Genomic DNA, 19,402 nt, shown 5'->3' with positions numbered 1-19,402 from the left:
CTACCTCATTAGTGTGTCGATTTCTCATTAAACGCTTTTGAAACAACTGATTTTGTATGAAAAAAAAGTCTGCACTGTAAAATGCTGGTAAATATGTATAGTTTCATCATTAGACATGTGCGGAACAGAATTGTCTTTACAAACAAGATCATTTTACAAACATCTTCTAAAAAACCAGTAAGAAATTTTTTAGTGTACAAATACTATACACTCCATTACTCGAATACCAAGTTTGGTTTTAAATTATGAGGCTTCTTCTCATAATATATACTTGATATAAACATTTTTAAATAACTAGAAATCTACATTGATATATTAAAAATATTTAGAAAACATTTATAAAATGACTGAAACTAAATTTCTTTGAAAATACATATATTTTTAAATTTGAATATATATATATTTTTAAATTTGAAACCCAAACTTCAGCATTGTCTGTTATTAATTTCTAAATTTCTTATCTCACAATATCATGTTAAAATTTCTTATTTAGTATATGTGTTTTTCTATGGGACAGTTTACCCAATATGGGTTTTGGGTTGACAGTAATGACTGAGTTGTGACTACGCAGCAAATACTTGCATTTTGCATCTTCTGGAAGTTTTGATACGTGTTTCTTTCCATAAAATGATTATATTGAAATTGGTTCCATGGTCACCTCAACTAGATTAAGTAAATCATTCATTTAATAATTTTTGTGATGATTGCTTGCTTTATTATTTGCTTCAATCTATGAGATAGTCAAATTTTTATTGAATTGACCTAGATTGATAATATTGTTAATAAGTCACTGAAATCTATGATCATTTACATCCTATGGGTTTTTTTGGTAAAAATGCTGTGACATTCATATTTTTATCACTGTTCAAATTTTGCACTTTAAAAAAAAAAATTTGAAAAACTCAAACGATATTTATTAATAAAGATTTGTTGCATCACACAATTTTCTGAAAAAGTTAGAATTATTATAAGAAAAACAAAATTGCCAAAATATTAAAATACAAAAAAAATTAATCATACTAGTGCTTATGGGAAAGATATATTAATGCAAACATTGCAGCACACAGAAGAAATTTTGAAATAGAACACTAAACTTTTTATCTGTGTGCAGCTGATGAAATTTCATAGTTTTTGCCTTTAATATTTTAAAACATCTTGAGTCAAAAGAAGCAATTTTGGATCTGTGAAGCATCTGCCTGATGCTTCACAGATCCTGCTATAGCATATAGTGTTCCCTTGCAATGTTCGCTTTTAAAAATGTTCCAACTGGCTAATTGAAATTCTAAATTGTGTATATAATAAGAAAAAATTTCGCTTTGTTCTGCATTGTGTATATAATAAGAAAAAATTTCGCTTTCGTTCTGCATTGCACAGTTAGCCAGAATTAACTTTTACTTGACAAAATTCATTACATATTACTAATTTAATATTAGGGATATATTCACTAAAAATAGCATGAGTACTAATATGATGTCTGCGCTTTTTATGAAGGTAATATTTTTTTATTTTGTTGCTATGGATACATTTATTTTGCTTAGCAACAACATAATTTCATTATCTGCAGAAATTTTACAAGTGCTATACTCACTAAACTTGGTACCAATATACCATTTGGCAGAGTACCAATGAGATCACAATTATTATAAAAGAGATAATTTAGTTGCTATGGATACTTATATTGCTTAGTTACTAGATACTCTTCTTAGTTACAAAGTGGTAAATTGATTTTTAAATAAATTTTATCGGATTTTTGACCCCCCTATATTGAATAACAATTGAGTATTTAGGTAAATAATGTTTTAGGAATATTAAAAACAAAAAATAGTGCAAGAAAACATTGTCAATTTTAAATTACATCAAAAAGTTATAAAACAATAATATCATTTGAAGATCATTTAAGTAATTGTAAAACATCTGAAGAAAATGCTTTATGATTTGTTTTGGATCACTGGAAACTAGGAGTCTATTGATCAGTATGTTGCTCTTTTGGATGTTTTTTGGCTGAAGCAGCCTATTTCATATCCTAAAGAGAGTGTTACCAAGATAATGTAAAGTCTGAATTTAAGGTTTTGGTCAATACCTAGAATTTCAGCTGTTTTTTCATATGCTGCAAAAACACGCCTTGAGGTATTGCCATTGTTGCTTGTTCCAGAACCACCACTTTTAGGAAAATCAACAAGTCCCATTTTGTTCATAAAATCAGTCTGAATCTTTTTTTTAGCTACAGATGCCTTTTTATTGTGTTCCTTAGATCTTGCTTGCCATTTTCTTGTTTCTTTTTTATATGGAATGTGCAAAATCATCTCAAAAAATCAATAGATTCATCTCTAAATTTTTTATTAGCAACAAAAATAATTCATCGGAGGAATGAGATTCAATTGAGCAAGATACGCGCTGTTTTTTAGTTTTAGTAGAACTATCATCAAATGCAACTGGTTTTCGACCACGTCTTCTTGCAATTGGTTCATTGTCTTTTTTTCTGACAATTGAATATTCATTAAGCCAATTCACAAACTTCTTTTCAAAGTTTTTGACAGTATAGTTAGCAGATTTCTACTTTTTTTTTATACAAGTAAACAAATCATTGAACAGCATGTCTAAAATCAACGTCTTTAAATTCAGCAAATTTTGGCTAAATAAATTTAAATATATCTTTAGTAATATTTTGTTTTGTAATATACCAAGACTGTTCTTTTGGAGAAAATTAGGAATGTCTGAGTTTGATAAAACCATATCTACATGATTCTTGTAACAAATATTTTGTATTTAAAAGTTTAATGCTATATATACTGTGTGGACTACTAATTCTTGTTAGTAATTAAGTTACTATAAGTGTTAGTAATTAAAATTAAAAGTAATTAAATTACTGGTAGTGTTAGTTAAATTACTGGTAGTGTTAATTAAATTACTAACAACTACCAAAAATATGTTGTTGCTATGCTAAGCAAAGTAAGGTATTCTAATACCTTACTTTAATACTGTTAAAACAATATTAATGTAAAAATGAGTTGTTGCTATGCAAAATTTAGTACCATATCAACCAAGTTAAAACATATATAAAATCTGAACAGGAATTTAAGGGGACAAGCAATCAATTAAAACTCAATTGAAACATCATATAGCTTAAATAAATATAAAACAGCACATAGCAAATTGTGGCAATTATTAGTTATAGTGCAGCAAAAAAATAAAATTTCTTAAAGATTTTGCTTTTTAATCTGTGATTTTCAAAATATAACTGAGATAACATGCTATGACAAATTTATTTTACACACTGGTTTTTCCTATCTCTAAATACTCTAAAATAACATGTACTAATTTTTTGTTTTAAAAACGCAGATGTAATTGAAATACTACACAACATCAATGTCACCAAAAATACTTATTTATAATTTTTTTTCTTTTGAATTTCAATATTCAAATGCTTAGAGTTCAGGTAACTAAGGAATTTAGTATAAATAAATTATCAATAAATTTCTCCTAATATGTATAGATACTAAAATTAAATAAGATATCAAGATTAGACAACTAAAATTTTACCCATTTTGTCCACCTACTGGCCCACTGTGCATTGCAGCAAAAAAAAAAAAAAAAAAGAACTACATTTCTAATTTGAAATCCATTAGCACAAACTTGTGATGCACCTATGTGGAAATAGGATTGTGTCTCAAAGAGTTGGATATAATTTTAGATGATGTCCATCCATTTTATAGTTACTCCTGTTTGCAACATAGATTGCCTGTTACTTGTTCCAAAATTTGAAAATTGAAATTCTTGCATACATAGTTCTTAGAAAAAGCAATATGAGTGACAGCTTTGTTCACATTACTTGTTTTTTTAAAACTTTTTCACCTTCTAAAATGGTGTCTTATCATAAATACATGTTTGCATAATACAATTTGAATTGATTTGCAGAATTTTACTTCGAGATCTTTTAGTGTTCCACATTTTACAAATTTCCTGCTAACATTTGTAGTTTTCTGTTCTCCCTAACAAAGTTGACAACAAGGTAACATTTTTTTAAAAATAAAAATAACAAGAACAATAAAACTTTTTTGACAATAAATCTTTTTTTAGGTAAATTTAAATTATTATTCTTAAAAAACTTTAATTTACTTAACTAAGAATTAATAGCAAAATTTATATTATAGTGTTTCACTATCATGGCGTGTCAATATAATCCTCTTCATATGCTGGTTTTAATTTGGTGTTATATTTCAATTGTCAGTGGAACTTCATAAAAATTTGTTGTGATTATTTGCATTGACCAACCAAACAGAAACTAAAAGCATATGCGGACGAGCAAAGAAAACTTGATGTTAAAGAAAGTTATTAGAACAAAAAAATGGACAACAAGCATTTACAAGGAAAAAAATAATTGTATTAATATTATGCATTTTACAATAAAGAAAAGTTTATAAGTTATATAGTTATTATAAAATGTAAATACACGGCTGGGGAAAGAAGAAGACAAATTCAGTGCCATTCATTGCCAAGCCCCTTATTAATAGAAGATAAATATTTATATTTTTATATTTTATTAAAAGTTATATCACAAGTTAACTAATAAATAAAAAGTATATAAGATAAAAAATATATAATAAATAGTATAGTGCATGTGTAATAAAGACTGTATTAAGAGATATTCTCCATTGCCAAAAACTTTGGCAAAAAGAAAATGAATTTGAAATGAAATTTGAAATTAAAATTTAAAAAAATATATATATTTTGATAACATAGTGAAAGTTGTCAAAACGTTGATATAACTGTCATATATCTGGAAACCACTCATCCTGTGCAATGGAGTGGCTCTTAAAATTCACAAAATCACAACATTTTTTGAAAATGTCTGCTCTCAACTGTTAAATGTGTTGTATATAATAAAGTAATACTAAATTTTCAAAATTTTTTATTAAAAAGTCTTTCTAGGGGTCAGTCAGTTAAACATCAGACAGGTACCTAATACTATCATGTTGGGTATCAAAGAAAACAAAAAAAATTATAAAAAAGTTTCAAATAACAATCATAATTTTGTAAAAAAATTACTTTTTCAGATTTTGCTGCTTAGAAAATGGCATTTTTTAAACTAAAAACGAAATATATATATTTTTACAAAACCTTTTGATTACAATTTTTTTAAAATATTTTTTATAAAATGATAAATTTTTAAAAAATTTTTATTTTATTTCGCTTCTTTTGAGACTCAACAACAATAACAACAACAACAACAACAACAACAACAACAACAACAACAACAACAACAACAACAACAACAACAACAACAACAACAACAAGATATACTTCAAAGCAAAAAAAATTTTAAATAATATTATGGACCTTTTTGATGTTTAAAAGTCCTTAGCAACCCCTAAAAAATTTTCATTAAAAAATATTTTAAATCCAGTTAAAAGATGTTTAGGGCAATCATAAAAAATGAGATGTTAAAATCATCATTGAAAACTGCCCAAGCTGTGCAATCATGGAAAAAAAAGATGTTAAAATCATCACTGGAAACCACTCAACCTGTACAATCATGGTAAAATAGATGTTAAAATGACGATGAAGATAATTATGGCAATGAAATCATCTTTTGACATTTTTTGTACCTTCAACAGAAAACTTAAAAAAAAAATTAGTACTAAGTACAACTAAATTATTTAATGACTCAAAAAAAAAATTACTTTGTAATCTTTTTTTTTTTCTTTTTATAATAGTTTTTCTATTTATGTTTCCAGAATAATTTTTTGAGATTTTAGAGTGTAATGTTTCTTGAAAACTTCTTGACAGCAAACTTTAAAACAAATTTATATCTTAGTTACATTCCAACTGTAACAAAGAAAAATATATATAAGTTTATGATTTTCTTTTTCTATTTGCTTAGCTGAATCAAGCAAATTGGAAATAAGAAAAATTATTTACAATTTAGAAAAAAACTTACCTTTCCACATTCTAATTACCAATCCACTATGTGTATCGAAAAGCAAGACTCTATTGAATGCATCATTCACAACAGCTAATTTACCGATAGGTGCCACCACAATGTTCTCAGAACAGCGACGTTTATCCCGTAAAAAATATCTAAAATACCAACAAAAAAAAATTTTAAAATTCTGAAATAAAAAAAACAGATAACTTTTTAAGAATCATGGATAATGAGCGCTTACACATAATATAAACATTATTTGGATGCAACAAATGTTTCAATATTTTAATTTTTTGATTAAGAAAATCAGTGGTGTAGTGCTATGAATGATATAATAATAAATTTTTGAAATGCGGCTGACGAGGTTGTGGGTTCAAAGCCTTATAGAGATTTTTTTTTTTTAATACAAATTTTTTTTTCAAAGTTTATTTTTGACGTAGTTTTTTTATTTTTTAACTATTACTGTCGTTTATCATTTTTATTTTTGTTTTTAAAGTTTCATAGAAAAAATGCATTAATGTGTAAATAAACCCACTGTTATAGCCGTAGTCACAGTGGAGTGTACATATATTAAAGATGCAGTGTCCCAAAAAAGACATAAGATTTAAAAGTCACATCTTCCTAGTTTTTGGTATCCAGAAGCTGTAAACATATTTAAAAATTTATGGACTTAAAATAGGAAAAATAATTAATACTTTTAGGTAAGAGGAACAATCATTTTTCAACAAACATGTTTAAAGCTTGTGGACACTACAAACCTGAAAAAAATAGAGATATAAAGCCGGAGTCCTTTTGGGACTCTGCATCCCTGACTATCGACTGAGTATTTAGATTTTGGCATATTTTATATAAAAGATAAGTATTTCAATACTAAATTAAATAGAGTTTATAAATTAATTTAGTTTATATAAAAAACTATTAGATTAAATTACACTAGATTTTTTTTTATGTGAAATAATCAAAATAATTATAATAAACATACGCATTCAAATAAGAAAAAAATTAGTTGTACAAATAATGCCTAATATAACTAAATATAGTGTATATAAATAAAAAATAGAGAAAATATTGAGAGATTGATGAGCAATATCTTTACTGTTTTAATTATTTGATGAAAAGTTTCAAAAAAAAAATTTTCAACTTGTGTTTCCAGAAAACTATTTGGATATCTGGAAAAAATAAAATTTTAAAGAAATATCTGGGATTCCGGAAATATCCTTAAAAAGGTAATTCCTGAATAATTATCTATTATGAAAAAACTTTCAATAGAAATATATACTAAAAGGGGCTATTCTAGACCCTTTTTGAAAGTGTTGAACCTATTTGGGCGAGTTTTTGGTGCTGCTCAAATTCAAAAGCTAAGGACTTTTTTTATATTGGTAAATTTCAAAAAAATGCCTTTATTTAACAATGTTTCCATCCATGTATCATCATTACTGCCGCCCAAATTATTTTTCTAGAGTAGCTCTTGACTGAAGCTTTCACAAATGGCTATTTCATTATAACATCATAAGTTTTTTTTTGATTTGGTATATTGCAAAAAGCTTGCTTATAGGATTCCTAAAGATAAAAGAAAAAAATTAAATATTTTAGGCCTGGATCTAGTGCATCATATTTAAATAATTAAAGCAATATTTGCTTTTTAGAATATTTGTAAAAAAAGTTTGCATTATAGTATTCCCACAATGCACTGCAACTTGGTGTGTTTTCTGCCATAACAACTCATTTTAATATATTTTTATTTTGATTATTGGATAATATTAACAAATCTCTAATGACTTTTTTTCAAAAATTACTCATAGCGAATTTAACTGCCCATTATTTGGTGACTTGAAATTATGAAGATGTTTTAAAGTGTTGTTTTTATGAAAATTATAAACTTGCTTTAAAATCAAACAACAGGGGAGTTAAATTATCTAATAGAGTGTTTGATAAGTTTCAATACCCACATAATGTTTTACAGAGTTGTTCAGTTGATAAAGGGATAACATGACAGTTATCGTAATCTTATGAAATCCTTTAAGCGTGATAAAGAAAAAGAAAAGTTCAAAAAGAGATTAAGAAATTAAAAAAAAAAATTATCATTACTGTTTAATGTATTGGCGTTTTGCGTGTAAGTGTAAAATAACATTATATTGCAAATTTAAAATGATCACTATAATTTGTGAATGCAAGTATTCTGCTTCAATTACCTTTATGTGAAAAAGTAAAGAAAATACCAATTATTAAACTAAAATTTTATGCTTCCAAAAATGTATGGCTTTGGTAAAATTGGAAATGTTGACACAAAAGAAACTTAAAAAGTTTGCTGAACACAAAAGAACTCTCCCGGGTTATAATTTATTGTTGCATCAATCATGCTCAAACCATACAAACAAATCAAGACTATATTTTGATGGCAGGAAGAACAAAACTTTAGTGGTTGAAAAACTTAAATCAAAACCGTTTTGAAGAACTATAAAAGAGGAACATTACTCAATTTTCCAAGAGCCACATTCCGTGTACACCAGGTTAGTTTCACTCCCTACTGGGTCAGCTGAAAATATTGCCTGTAGCATTATTTCATATTTGAATATAGCTGGGTTTTGATTTCAAGAATAATCAGGCATAATCGGATGTGATGGTACTGTTACTAAGACAAGATGGAAAAACTGATGTTATTCACACAATTGCAAAATATGTAGAAAGACTAATGTGGGGAGTTTGCCTGTTACACTTCAACTAACTGCCATTTTGTTATTTGTTTCAAAGGTCAGGTGAAGAAAAGACATATCTAAAATTGTTTAGTGGTTCAATCAACATGCAGCTTGATAAGTGTGAAAAATTATCAGTGGTAAAATTTGTCGGTGTCAATTGTAAAACTCCAGAAAATGACCACAAAATTTTAGACAAAGGTCAGCAGTTATTGTTTAGCATAAGTTCTGCTATTAAATCAGGCAGTTGTTCTGAAGATTTATCTGTTCGTGAACCTGAAACTATGTCACACTCCAGGTGGTTAACAACTGCAAATACAATTTTACGATTGTATTTAAGTCCTAAAAATTCAACAGATGAAAACAAAATCTTAGTTTATTTTCTTTGAAAAACATAAATCCCTGTGTGGTTCCATATCAAAAAATATATATATATATATATAAATTAGTTAAAAACACTTATCTAACTTTTTTCACCATTGCTGGATAACCAGGAAAAGTTCCTGATGATCTGAGGAACTCTTCCTGATAAGTTGAAGAAAAAAGTTAAATAAGTGTTTTTTACTAATTTATTATTGCTCTGTTCTTTAAGAACATTGAGCACTTTATTTGTCTATTTGTAAAATACACTAACATAATTTATATATATATATATATATATATATATATATATATATATATATATATATATATATATAAATATTATAGGCACCGGCATCATATATATATATATATATAGATTATATGCACTGGCGTCATCAGCATATAATATAATATAATTACAAAAATTGTGACCGTTAAATAACAACAAAAATTATTTTCAAATTTTGATGTCACCTTTATAATGGCTTCTTTTTCTTAAGTATGAAAAAAATGAAGTCCAAAAATTTGTTTTAACATATTGTCCATTGTCCAAATTAATACTACCGTACATTGGAGTACATTGATGTTTTTGTATCTCCAAGGCTTCACGGACTTTTCTTTCAAATTTTTTATCCTCAACTTTAAGTGTTTCTGCCCTATCCCATTCAATATCCTCATCACAATTTACTTTATGCAAAGCTAATGCAGACTGGTTTAACTTGCCTTCAGTCAAAAATTTTTGGTGTTGTTGAACCCTCATTCTTATTTAAAGTTTCGATTCACCGACATATACTTTGGAGCATTTGCACTTAATTAAATAGGTTCCAGTTTGGCTGTTGCGTGGTAATTTTGATTTATTTCTAGACGTTAATAGCATTTTTAGGTTACCATTTGACTTAAAAACAGTTCTGTAACCAGCTTTTCTGAATATTCTTCTAAGTCTGGGAGATATTCTTGGTATCCATGGTAAAGAAATTGTAGGAAGGTTATTAGAGTTTGATAGAGTTTCATTTTTATTTGCTAAACGCTTTTTTCGAACGTGATAAGAAATATCTTTAAGCATTTTTTCATCGTACCCATTTTCAGCAAACACTTGAATTAAATATTTATCTCATCGTTTAAATGGTTTTTGCTGCATATTGAGTATGCTCTGTGTATATATCCGTTGAATACTGCTTTTAAAATTTTGGGATTGTGATCAGAATGAGGTTTGATTTGGATATTGGTTATAGCATCTTTCCTGTAAACCTTGAACTCATATTTTCCATATGTATTATTAATAACAGTTATAACCAAAAAGTTAAGTACCTTATTTTTGTTTTCAACTTCAATAGTATATTTTAAAGAAGGATATTGTCTAGTAAGGATTGTTTGGAACTGTTCTGCTTGCTTTAAGTTAGAAAACCTAGCGTGGCTATCATCTACATATCTATAAAAGGATTTAATATCAATTGAAGGAATCATTATCATTGCCATTTTTATTGCTTTTTACTCATGGTATTGTAAAAAAGATTCAGCCAAAACAACCACAAAAGACAATCCAATTGGGCCTGAATTCTCCAACTCATGAATCTCAACGTTCCACAAGAAATAACAACGAAATAAACAAAGTTCAATCAGTTGTTTTGTTTCAGTTAAAGTAAGCTTAGTTAAGTTTTTGTAAGAAACACTTTTATTTAATTGATCCAAAAGTACTAAAGTTGCTTCTTTTAATGGTATTGATGGGTATAAGTTCACAATATCAAAAGATACCTGTATTTCATCTTTGTCAATTAACCACGACTTAGTTTTGTTAATAAAGTCTTTTGAATTTTTTAACTTAATAGGATTTTCATTTAAAACCGGTTGTATTCTTCTAACCAAGTAGTTTGAAATTCCATAACAAGGTGTGCTAATAGTTGATACAACGACTCTCATCAGATAAGATTTGTCTTGTTTATGAGCTTTAATTAGCCCATATAAACGTGGTGGAACAGGATCACTCGGATATATGCTTTCATATTTATCTTTAAAAAAACGTCGCTTTTTGTTAAGCTTCGAAAGGAAAGACTTTATTTTAATTGCATAACTTAGAGTGGGATCAATACTAATAATTTTTGTTAGGCCAATCTGTTCTCTAATTTTTTCAATTGCTTTATCATGTTCTATTCTCACGAATCCTATTCCTTTATCAAATGGATAAATATCAATTTTCTTGTTTTGATGAATTTCTTTAAATGCTTTTCTTTGATCTCTCGTTAGATTATGATAAATTTTTTTGCCCATTTTAAGTTCTCTCAGTACATTTTTCCTTAAGGCTTGTGCTTTTTCAACTTCTTTATTATATTCGAGTTTTAAGGCAGGCGATTCAGTTGTTGTAATAATGTCCATGTAAGGTATAGGTTTCAAGGAAAGGTACAAAGTGTGGACCAAGATTCAGAAGATCGATTTGATTTTCAGGTATCTTGGTATCACAAAGATTTAAAATCGCGTTTTTAGTGTATTTTGTTGATTTTTTATTACTTTTGTTGTAATTGAATTCACTTTGAAGTATTTTAAACTTTTTAATTAGCCGTTCTTTAGATTTTATAAACATATTTTCACGAGCTTTTTCAGTGATAAATATCACTTGATTATAGTCTTTGTCTTTAGTTTTACTTTTAAGATCTCTCTCGAGGTTTTTATTAATATTAATAAGATTAAAGTATCGTCTTTTAGAATCATTTTTTATACAAACTAAGTTTGTATAAAAGTTTAAATCTAAAACGAAAAATAATACTTCTTGCTTTCTTTGAATTTACAGGACAATTGATTCCTAAAAATTTCGGAATTAACTTATGTTTTTCGCATTTTTTTAAAAATATAAATTGATTTTTTGATTTTAAGTGATATAATAATAAAATAAAGGTGACATCAAAATTTGAATAAAAAAATTTTTGTTGTTATTTAACGGTCACAATTTTTGTAATTATATTATATTATACGCAGATGATGCCGGTGCCTATAATCCGGCAAAAATTTCAAATAAATTATTTAGTATTGAGATTTAGTTATCTGATGTTTTAAATTAGTTTATATATATATATATATATATATATATATATATATATATATATATATATATATATATATATATATATATATATATATATACATATAGAAAAAAAGTTGTTCAAAATTCAATTATACAGTAAAATATAGTATCATAAAAACCATAACCTGCTAGAAAGATTTGTACCAATCTCAACTTTTGGTTTTGCAGGTTCTTTTGTACTTTTTTCTTGTGTAGCTCCCCACCAACCTCTATAAACAAGATTTTAAAATAGTATTTATTATATATATACATATATATATCTATATATATATCTATATATATATATATATATATATATATATATATATATATATATATATATATATATATATATATATATATATATATATATATGTATGTATATATATCTATATATATAAGCATATATATATATATATATATATATATATATATATATATATCAGTAATAAAAGTAATTCTTCGGTAAACAGTGCTCAATGAAAAAGTAGAGCAAGTATATATTAGAATAATAACAAAGTACACTTAAATTTGTAACATTACTTGGAGTTTTACATTTTATGCGATCATCAGACGTTACAAACAACCATGTAAATTATATTTTTACTAAGTCACATACCTTGAAAAGGACATAGTGATGGTAACATCGAGAAAGTTTACAATTTTTAAGTTGGTTTTTATAGTAAGTTTTAGATTAAATTTCTCCTTAAAAAGATAAATAATGAATGAACAATTACCTTCAACCTGATAGAAAATACTTTCCAGCCATACAGAAAACCAGGTGACCACCCATTATACATCAACGTAAATTCTAACCATCCCCTAGTATTATTAAATCTAACTATGATATCTAACGGCATTAGCAACATTTCATCTAGCAAGGAAGTTGATAGAGCGACATCGTTTAATAACAATGTATTAGTAGCAAGTGGGTATAATGAAAAAATTACTTTCCAAAAAAATCTCGCCTCATCAAAACCTAAATCAAGATCATGAAACATTATTTGGTTTAATCCTTCATTTTCTCAAAATGTAAAAATTAACGTTGCAAAAAATTTTCTAAGTCTAATTGAAAAGCATTTTACAAAAAACCATAAGTTTTGCAAAATTGGAATAATTTAAAAGTCAATAATAGCTGTCTTCCAAACATCACCAATATTATTAATTCGCACAATAAAAAAAGTATTATCTAATGATTCCAACACAATTGTTCCAACGTACAACTGCCGGCAACCTTCACAATGTCCTTTGTAAGGTATGTGTCTTGGTAAAATTATAATTTACATCTGCAATGTAAAAACACCACCACAGGATAGTGGTTTAAATTATATTGGTTTAAAAGAGCACACCTTTAAAGATCGCTAGTACAAACATAAAAACTCCTTTCAATACAAAAATATTGAATGCCACAGAACTTTCTAAATATATTTGGGAAATGAAAAAAAGGAATTTTTAAATCCTATTCTTACGTAGAAGATTACTAATAGGGCAGAACCTTTTAAACCTGGAAGAAAGTCATGTAACCTTTGTTTAACGGAAAAATATCATATCATTACCTCATCTTTGAAACTATTAAATAAACAAAATGAACTAATATCGAAACATCGCCATGAAAACAAATTTGTTATCTGTAACTTTAACGTCATCTAAGCTAACACTGTACTGCATTTTTGTATATAATTTTTGTTGTTGTTATGGTTGTTTGTAACGCCTGATGATAGCATAAAGCGTGAAACTCCAAGTAATGTTACAAATATAATAGTACTTTAATAATATTCTAATATAATATAATATAATATAATATAATATAATATAATATAATATAATATAATATAATATATATATATATATATATATATATATAAATATATATATATATATATATATATATATATATATATATATATATATATATATATATATATATATATATATATATATATATATATATATACACACACACACACACACACACACATAATCTGAAATTATTAGTTTTACCAGTATATACGGCTTGTTTATTACATGATTAACATTTAAAGTAATAAATTAAACTTTTACTGTCCATTTTACTTTTGTTATGAGTATGTAATAAAACATTTATTCTTAAAAACCATGGTAACATCTCTTTGTTCCAAGAGAATACTTACTTTGCTGCAGTAAACGGAGAAAGAACTGCTGAAGTAAGCTTGGTAGCAACTGCAATGGCAACATCTGACATCATAGGAGGACTGCTTCCCTAAAAAATACATTTTTGAGGACTTTAGAAAAATAATTAGTACCAATGATTATATTATATACTATTATTATTATATTATTATATATATATTTTTTTACTTTTTATATACTGTATAAGATTATTATTATTATTATTATTATTATTATTATTATATAAAATTGTTACTTTATTATTATTATTACATTAAAATACTATTACTATATTTTTATATTGTAAAGAGTTGATAAAACTAAAATTATAAAAAAAAAAATTAACTAAAAATTAAAAAAATAAATTTAGAGAAAGAAAAGAACACCTAGATGAAAAAAAAAGACCTAGATGATAAAAAAAAGACCTAGATGAAAAAAAAAGACCTTGATGATAAAAAAAAGACCTAGATGAAAAAAAAAGACCTAGATGATAAAAAAAAGACCTAGATGAAAAAAAAACACCTATAGAAAAAAAAGAGCACTTGGTAAAAAAAAGAACACCAAGAGAAAAAGAAGTATAAAACATATTAAAAGTATAACTATTGCATTCTTGTATTCGTTTATATACATATATTAAAAACAATCTAAGCGTTTTTCAACCTTCTCTTTTATTACAAAAAATTGTATATAAATACAAAGTTAAATTCCCATGACAATTATAAAACAAAAATAGTCATTAAAAACCATAAATGAATGCGTGACTTTCATCACGTTTATCTACGTGACTTTTACCACGTTTCTCTACGTGACTTTCACCACGTTTATCTACGTGACTTATACCACGTATATGTAATAATTTTAATTCACCAACTTTAATAGAACATGCCCTCTTGGTGAATTAACTCATAAGTCTAATCGTTGTGGGGCTCTTATATTATTCGTCCGGCGCGTTATCTTTTGTTCGTTGTCTTCGTTTATTTCGTTATCTTCATTTATTTCGTTCTCTTCGTTTACTTCGTTTTCTTTGTTTATTTTATTCTCTTCGTTTATTTCTTTCTCTTCGTTTATTTCTTTCTCTTCGTTTATTTCGTTCTCTTCGTTTATTTCGTTGTCTTTGTTTATTTCTTTCTCTTCGTTTGTTTCGTTCTCTTCGTTTATTTCTTTCTCTTCGTTTATTTCTTTCTCCTCGTTTATTTCTTTCTCTTCGTTTATTTCTTTCTCCTCGTTTATTTCTTTCTCCTCTTTTATTTATTTCTCTTCGTTTATTTCTCTCTCTTCGATTATTTCTTTCTCTTCGTTTATTTCATTATCTTCGTTTATTTATTTCTTTTTGTTTATTTCTTTCTCCTCGTTTATTTCTTTCTCTTCGTTTATTTCTTTCTCCTCGTTTATTTCTTTCTCCTCTTTTATTTATTTCTCTTCGTTTATTTCTCTCTCTTCGATTTTTTCTTTCTCTTCGTTTATTTCATTATCTTCGTTTATTTATTTCTTTTTGTTTATTTCTTTCTCTTTGTTTATTTCTTTCTCTTTGTTTATTTCTTTCTCTTCGTTTATTTCTATCTCTTCGTTTATTTTAACTTTTAATGATGGCAACGCTGTTTCCGGGAGAATACTGGATGCCATTATTTCCAAATTCTCCCTTTTCCTTTTAAACCTTGCAATGGTTTGATGCAGTCTTTGGCTCGATGATTGTGTGAACAGTTCTTGCATTTTGCCTCGCAGTCCAGTGCATAATGTCCAAATTTTCCACAATTAAAACATGTTAATGTTATTGTCTTTTTCTTCGCTTCGTCAATGTCCATTGCTGCAATATATGTTCGCAGTTGACAGATTAACCGTTGATGGTTGCCATCAAATAATGGTGGCATAATAGCCGAAATAGCGTGTTGCATTCTTGTATTCGTTTATATACATATATTAAAAACAACTATCTAAGCGTTTTTCAACCTTCTCTTTTATTACAAAAAATCGTATATAAATACAAAGTTAAATTCCCATGACAATTATAAAACAAAAATAGTCATTAAAAACCATAAATGAATGCGTGACTTTCATCACGTTTATCTACGTGACTTTTACCACGTTTCTCTACGTGACTTTTACCACGTTTATCTACGTGACTTATACCACGTATATGTAATAATTTTAATTCACCAACTTTAATAGAACAATAACATTTGAAGAAAAAAAAGTATAAAAATCTATAATATACAATAATAATATATAATAATAATAGTAATAATACATAATTGCCTATAATTAATAGTTAGGATTAGACATAAATTTGGGATGATATAATTAAATTATAAAAGCTTTTATAAAATGGAAATGTATGTGTCCAAATAAATAAGTTGGATTGTTTTATTTCAGCCAATTAATTCTTATTAGGCAATTGCACACTTCTAAACAGGCTGTTGAATGCATTGTTTTGATAATTTGATGTAATAATATATGTATTTTTTTAAGGCATGCACCAGAAAAAATCTGAGCGTGTTCTGATGTGGAGTTTACGGAAGCCGTGCATCATTTTAAATAGCTAATTGTTTTAAAATGTCATTGTATTAGTGTTATTCAAAATTTTAACAACTCTTAATTTAAAACAATTAGTTCTAATTGAACTGTCATCAAATCAAGGTAAGAAGAGAGAAAATTTTTTGCATTTTTTTATTCAAATTCCTGGTGTATGAAACAAAACAATTTCTAAAGAGTTGCAGATTGCTTTGAGAACATTGCAGAGCGTTGTAAAATGATTTAAGGACATTGGTACAATTAAAAGGAAATCAGGAAGTGGAAGAAAAAAATGTTTTTTAAGACGAGATCTTGGTAAAAAAGTGAAAGATGCCTGAGACAGAAAACTGGAGATTTCTGTTCGAACTTTAGCGAATAAACTTAAGGCAAGTACTTCCACTATACAAAGAGTGAAGAGAAATTGGGGCTATAAATCTTATAAAAAGAAAAAAGTTCCTCGTCATGAAGAAAAGCAAGAAAATACCACAATTAGTTGTTCAAAGCTGCTCTATAAAAAATTATGTGCCAAAAAATCTTGTTTGATTATTGATGATGAAACTTATTGTGCTGCATCTTTCCGATCTCTTCCAGGACACCAATATTATTCAGAAATTAATCACAAGAAACTGAATTCAAATTATAAATGCATTGGAATGCAAAAATTTGCTAAAAAATTCTTAGTTTGGCAAGCAATTTGTTAATGTGGTGAAAGAAGCTCTTGTTTTGTGACTACGGGAACAATTAACACCAAAATATAAATAAAAGAATTCCTCAAGAAACATCTTTTGCCATTTTTAAGAACACACACGGGTAACCTGTTATTTTGGTCCAATTTAGCATCATGTCACTATTCTGGGACAACTTTAAACTGGCTTAGAGAACATAAAGTAGATTTCGTTGAAAAACACTGCAACCCACCAAATTGTCCTGAACTTTGTCCTATCGAAAGATATTAGGCTTTTGTCAAAAGAAAACTAAGGTTCAATATAAAAGAAGCCAAAAACATTAAAGACTTCAAAAATAAATGGATTAGAGCTACCGAGAAAGTCCAGCCGGACTGTGCAAAAACTGATATATAGTGTAAAACACAAAGTGCGTGCGTTCTTATGTACAAAACTTCACAAACTTTCATAAGAGAAATTTAAGAATATTATTATATGTACTTTCAAAATACATATGACATTCAATATCGAAATACAATAGTTAAATAAATATCCTTTCAAATGTCCGTGCAGATTTTTTCTGGTACATGTCTTAATATTGATGTTAATGATGTAATCGTATAACCAGTCTACCTAATCATATTAATGATGTAATCATATAACCAGTCTATCTAATCATATTTAACATATGTAATAATATGACTATAATACAATTTAAAAATACATAAACCTTGTTACTTTTTTTATCTTGTTTTTTAGAATACTAAAATAAAAAAAGATAATGTCAGTTTGAAAATTATTTCGATCTTTTTTGTAGATAATTGTATTAAATATTTTTTAACCACCTAATAAACTTTGTGGAGCTAGGTGATGATGTTCTTTTGAATATAAGCTGCATTCTATTTTTAACATTTTATGTCATTTATTTTAGCCATCTTTGATTTTAATGTGTTCTATCTAATACAAAAACACTAGATTTAAAATTTTTTTGAATAAAAAGTATTTTAAGGGGTCTCTCAAGACCCTCAAATATTTGATGGGTCTCTAATATTTTCAAAAAAAAATTTTTTCAAAATTATGTCAACCTGGTACTCAAATGAAGCAAAATTATATAAAAATTTCAAAATAATATAGATTTCAAATATAGAATTGTTAATTTTGGTTTTATTACATAAAATTACGTTTTTTAACAAAAAACAAAAAAATGCATTTTTTATGTATTTTTATGACACTTTTGATAAATAAGTTAAAATTTTTCTAAATTAAATATTATTTTTGAAATTTTTATATAATATTGCTACACTTGAGTACCAGGTTGACATACTTTTAAAAAGTTTTTTTTTTTTAAATATATCTATATATATATATATATATATATATATATATATATATATATATATATATATATATATAATATATATATATATATATATATATATATATATATATATATATATATATATATATATATATATATATATATATATATATATATATATTATGTGGTAGTGGTGTAGTTTAGCAATTTTAAAAACTTAATTTATATATATATATATATATATATATATATATATATATATAATATATATATATATATTTATATATATATAATATATATATATATATTTATATATAATGTATAATACATATATATATATATACATATATATATATATATATATATATATATATATATATATATATATATATATATATATATATATATATATATATATATATATATATATAATATATATATATAATATATACAATGTGGTAGTGGTGTAGTGGTAGAGCGCTCACTTCATAAGCGAGAGGTTCCAAGTTCGATCTTCACCACGCCCCTGGTGGTACCGCGCTCAACTTGTTTATCAGCGTAGCGGCCTTGTTTGTCAAGGTTCGTGTTTCGGAATTATAGAGTTGAGAGAGGGTTAAAACTAGAGATGTGACGCATTTTTTTGGTTCTTGTTTTTATGGTTGTTTTTTTTTAGAAAAAAAGCACAAAGGTCCGATTTTTTGGTTTTTTGGGGAAATATTTAAAAATTCATTATTT

The 19,402-nt window shown here is 26.2% G+C and overlaps 1 protein-coding gene across 2 annotated transcripts in view; it reads right to left on the bottom strand.

The window, feature by feature from the left end:
- The window catches only part of LOC100202624 (rab3 GTPase-activating protein non-catalytic subunit), a 127,365-nt gene that overhangs the window by 69,453 nt on the left and 38,510 nt on the right, over positions 1-19,402 (bottom strand). For both annotated transcript variants that reach the window (XM_065804764.1, XM_065804765.1), the window contains exons 11-13: positions 14,182-14,270; positions 12,178-12,261; positions 5,939-6,078 (exon numbers count right to left, since the gene is read on the bottom strand). In XM_065804764.1, coding sequence (XP_065660836.1) covers positions 5,939-6,078; positions 12,178-12,261; positions 14,182-14,270 — 313 coding nt within the window. The remainder of the gene's footprint in view (positions 1-5,938; positions 6,079-12,177; positions 12,262-14,181; positions 14,271-19,402) is intronic.

The sequence above is a fragment of the Hydra vulgaris genome, chromosome 09 (genome assembly GCF_038396675.1).
Source record: "Hydra vulgaris chromosome 09, alternate assembly HydraT2T_AEP".
NCBI classification, from domain to species: Eukaryota; Metazoa; Cnidaria; class Hydrozoa; order Anthoathecata; family Hydridae; genus Hydra; species Hydra vulgaris.
The sequence above is the reverse complement of the archived record's forward strand: the minus strand, read 5'-3'. Positions and strand labels throughout refer to the sequence as shown.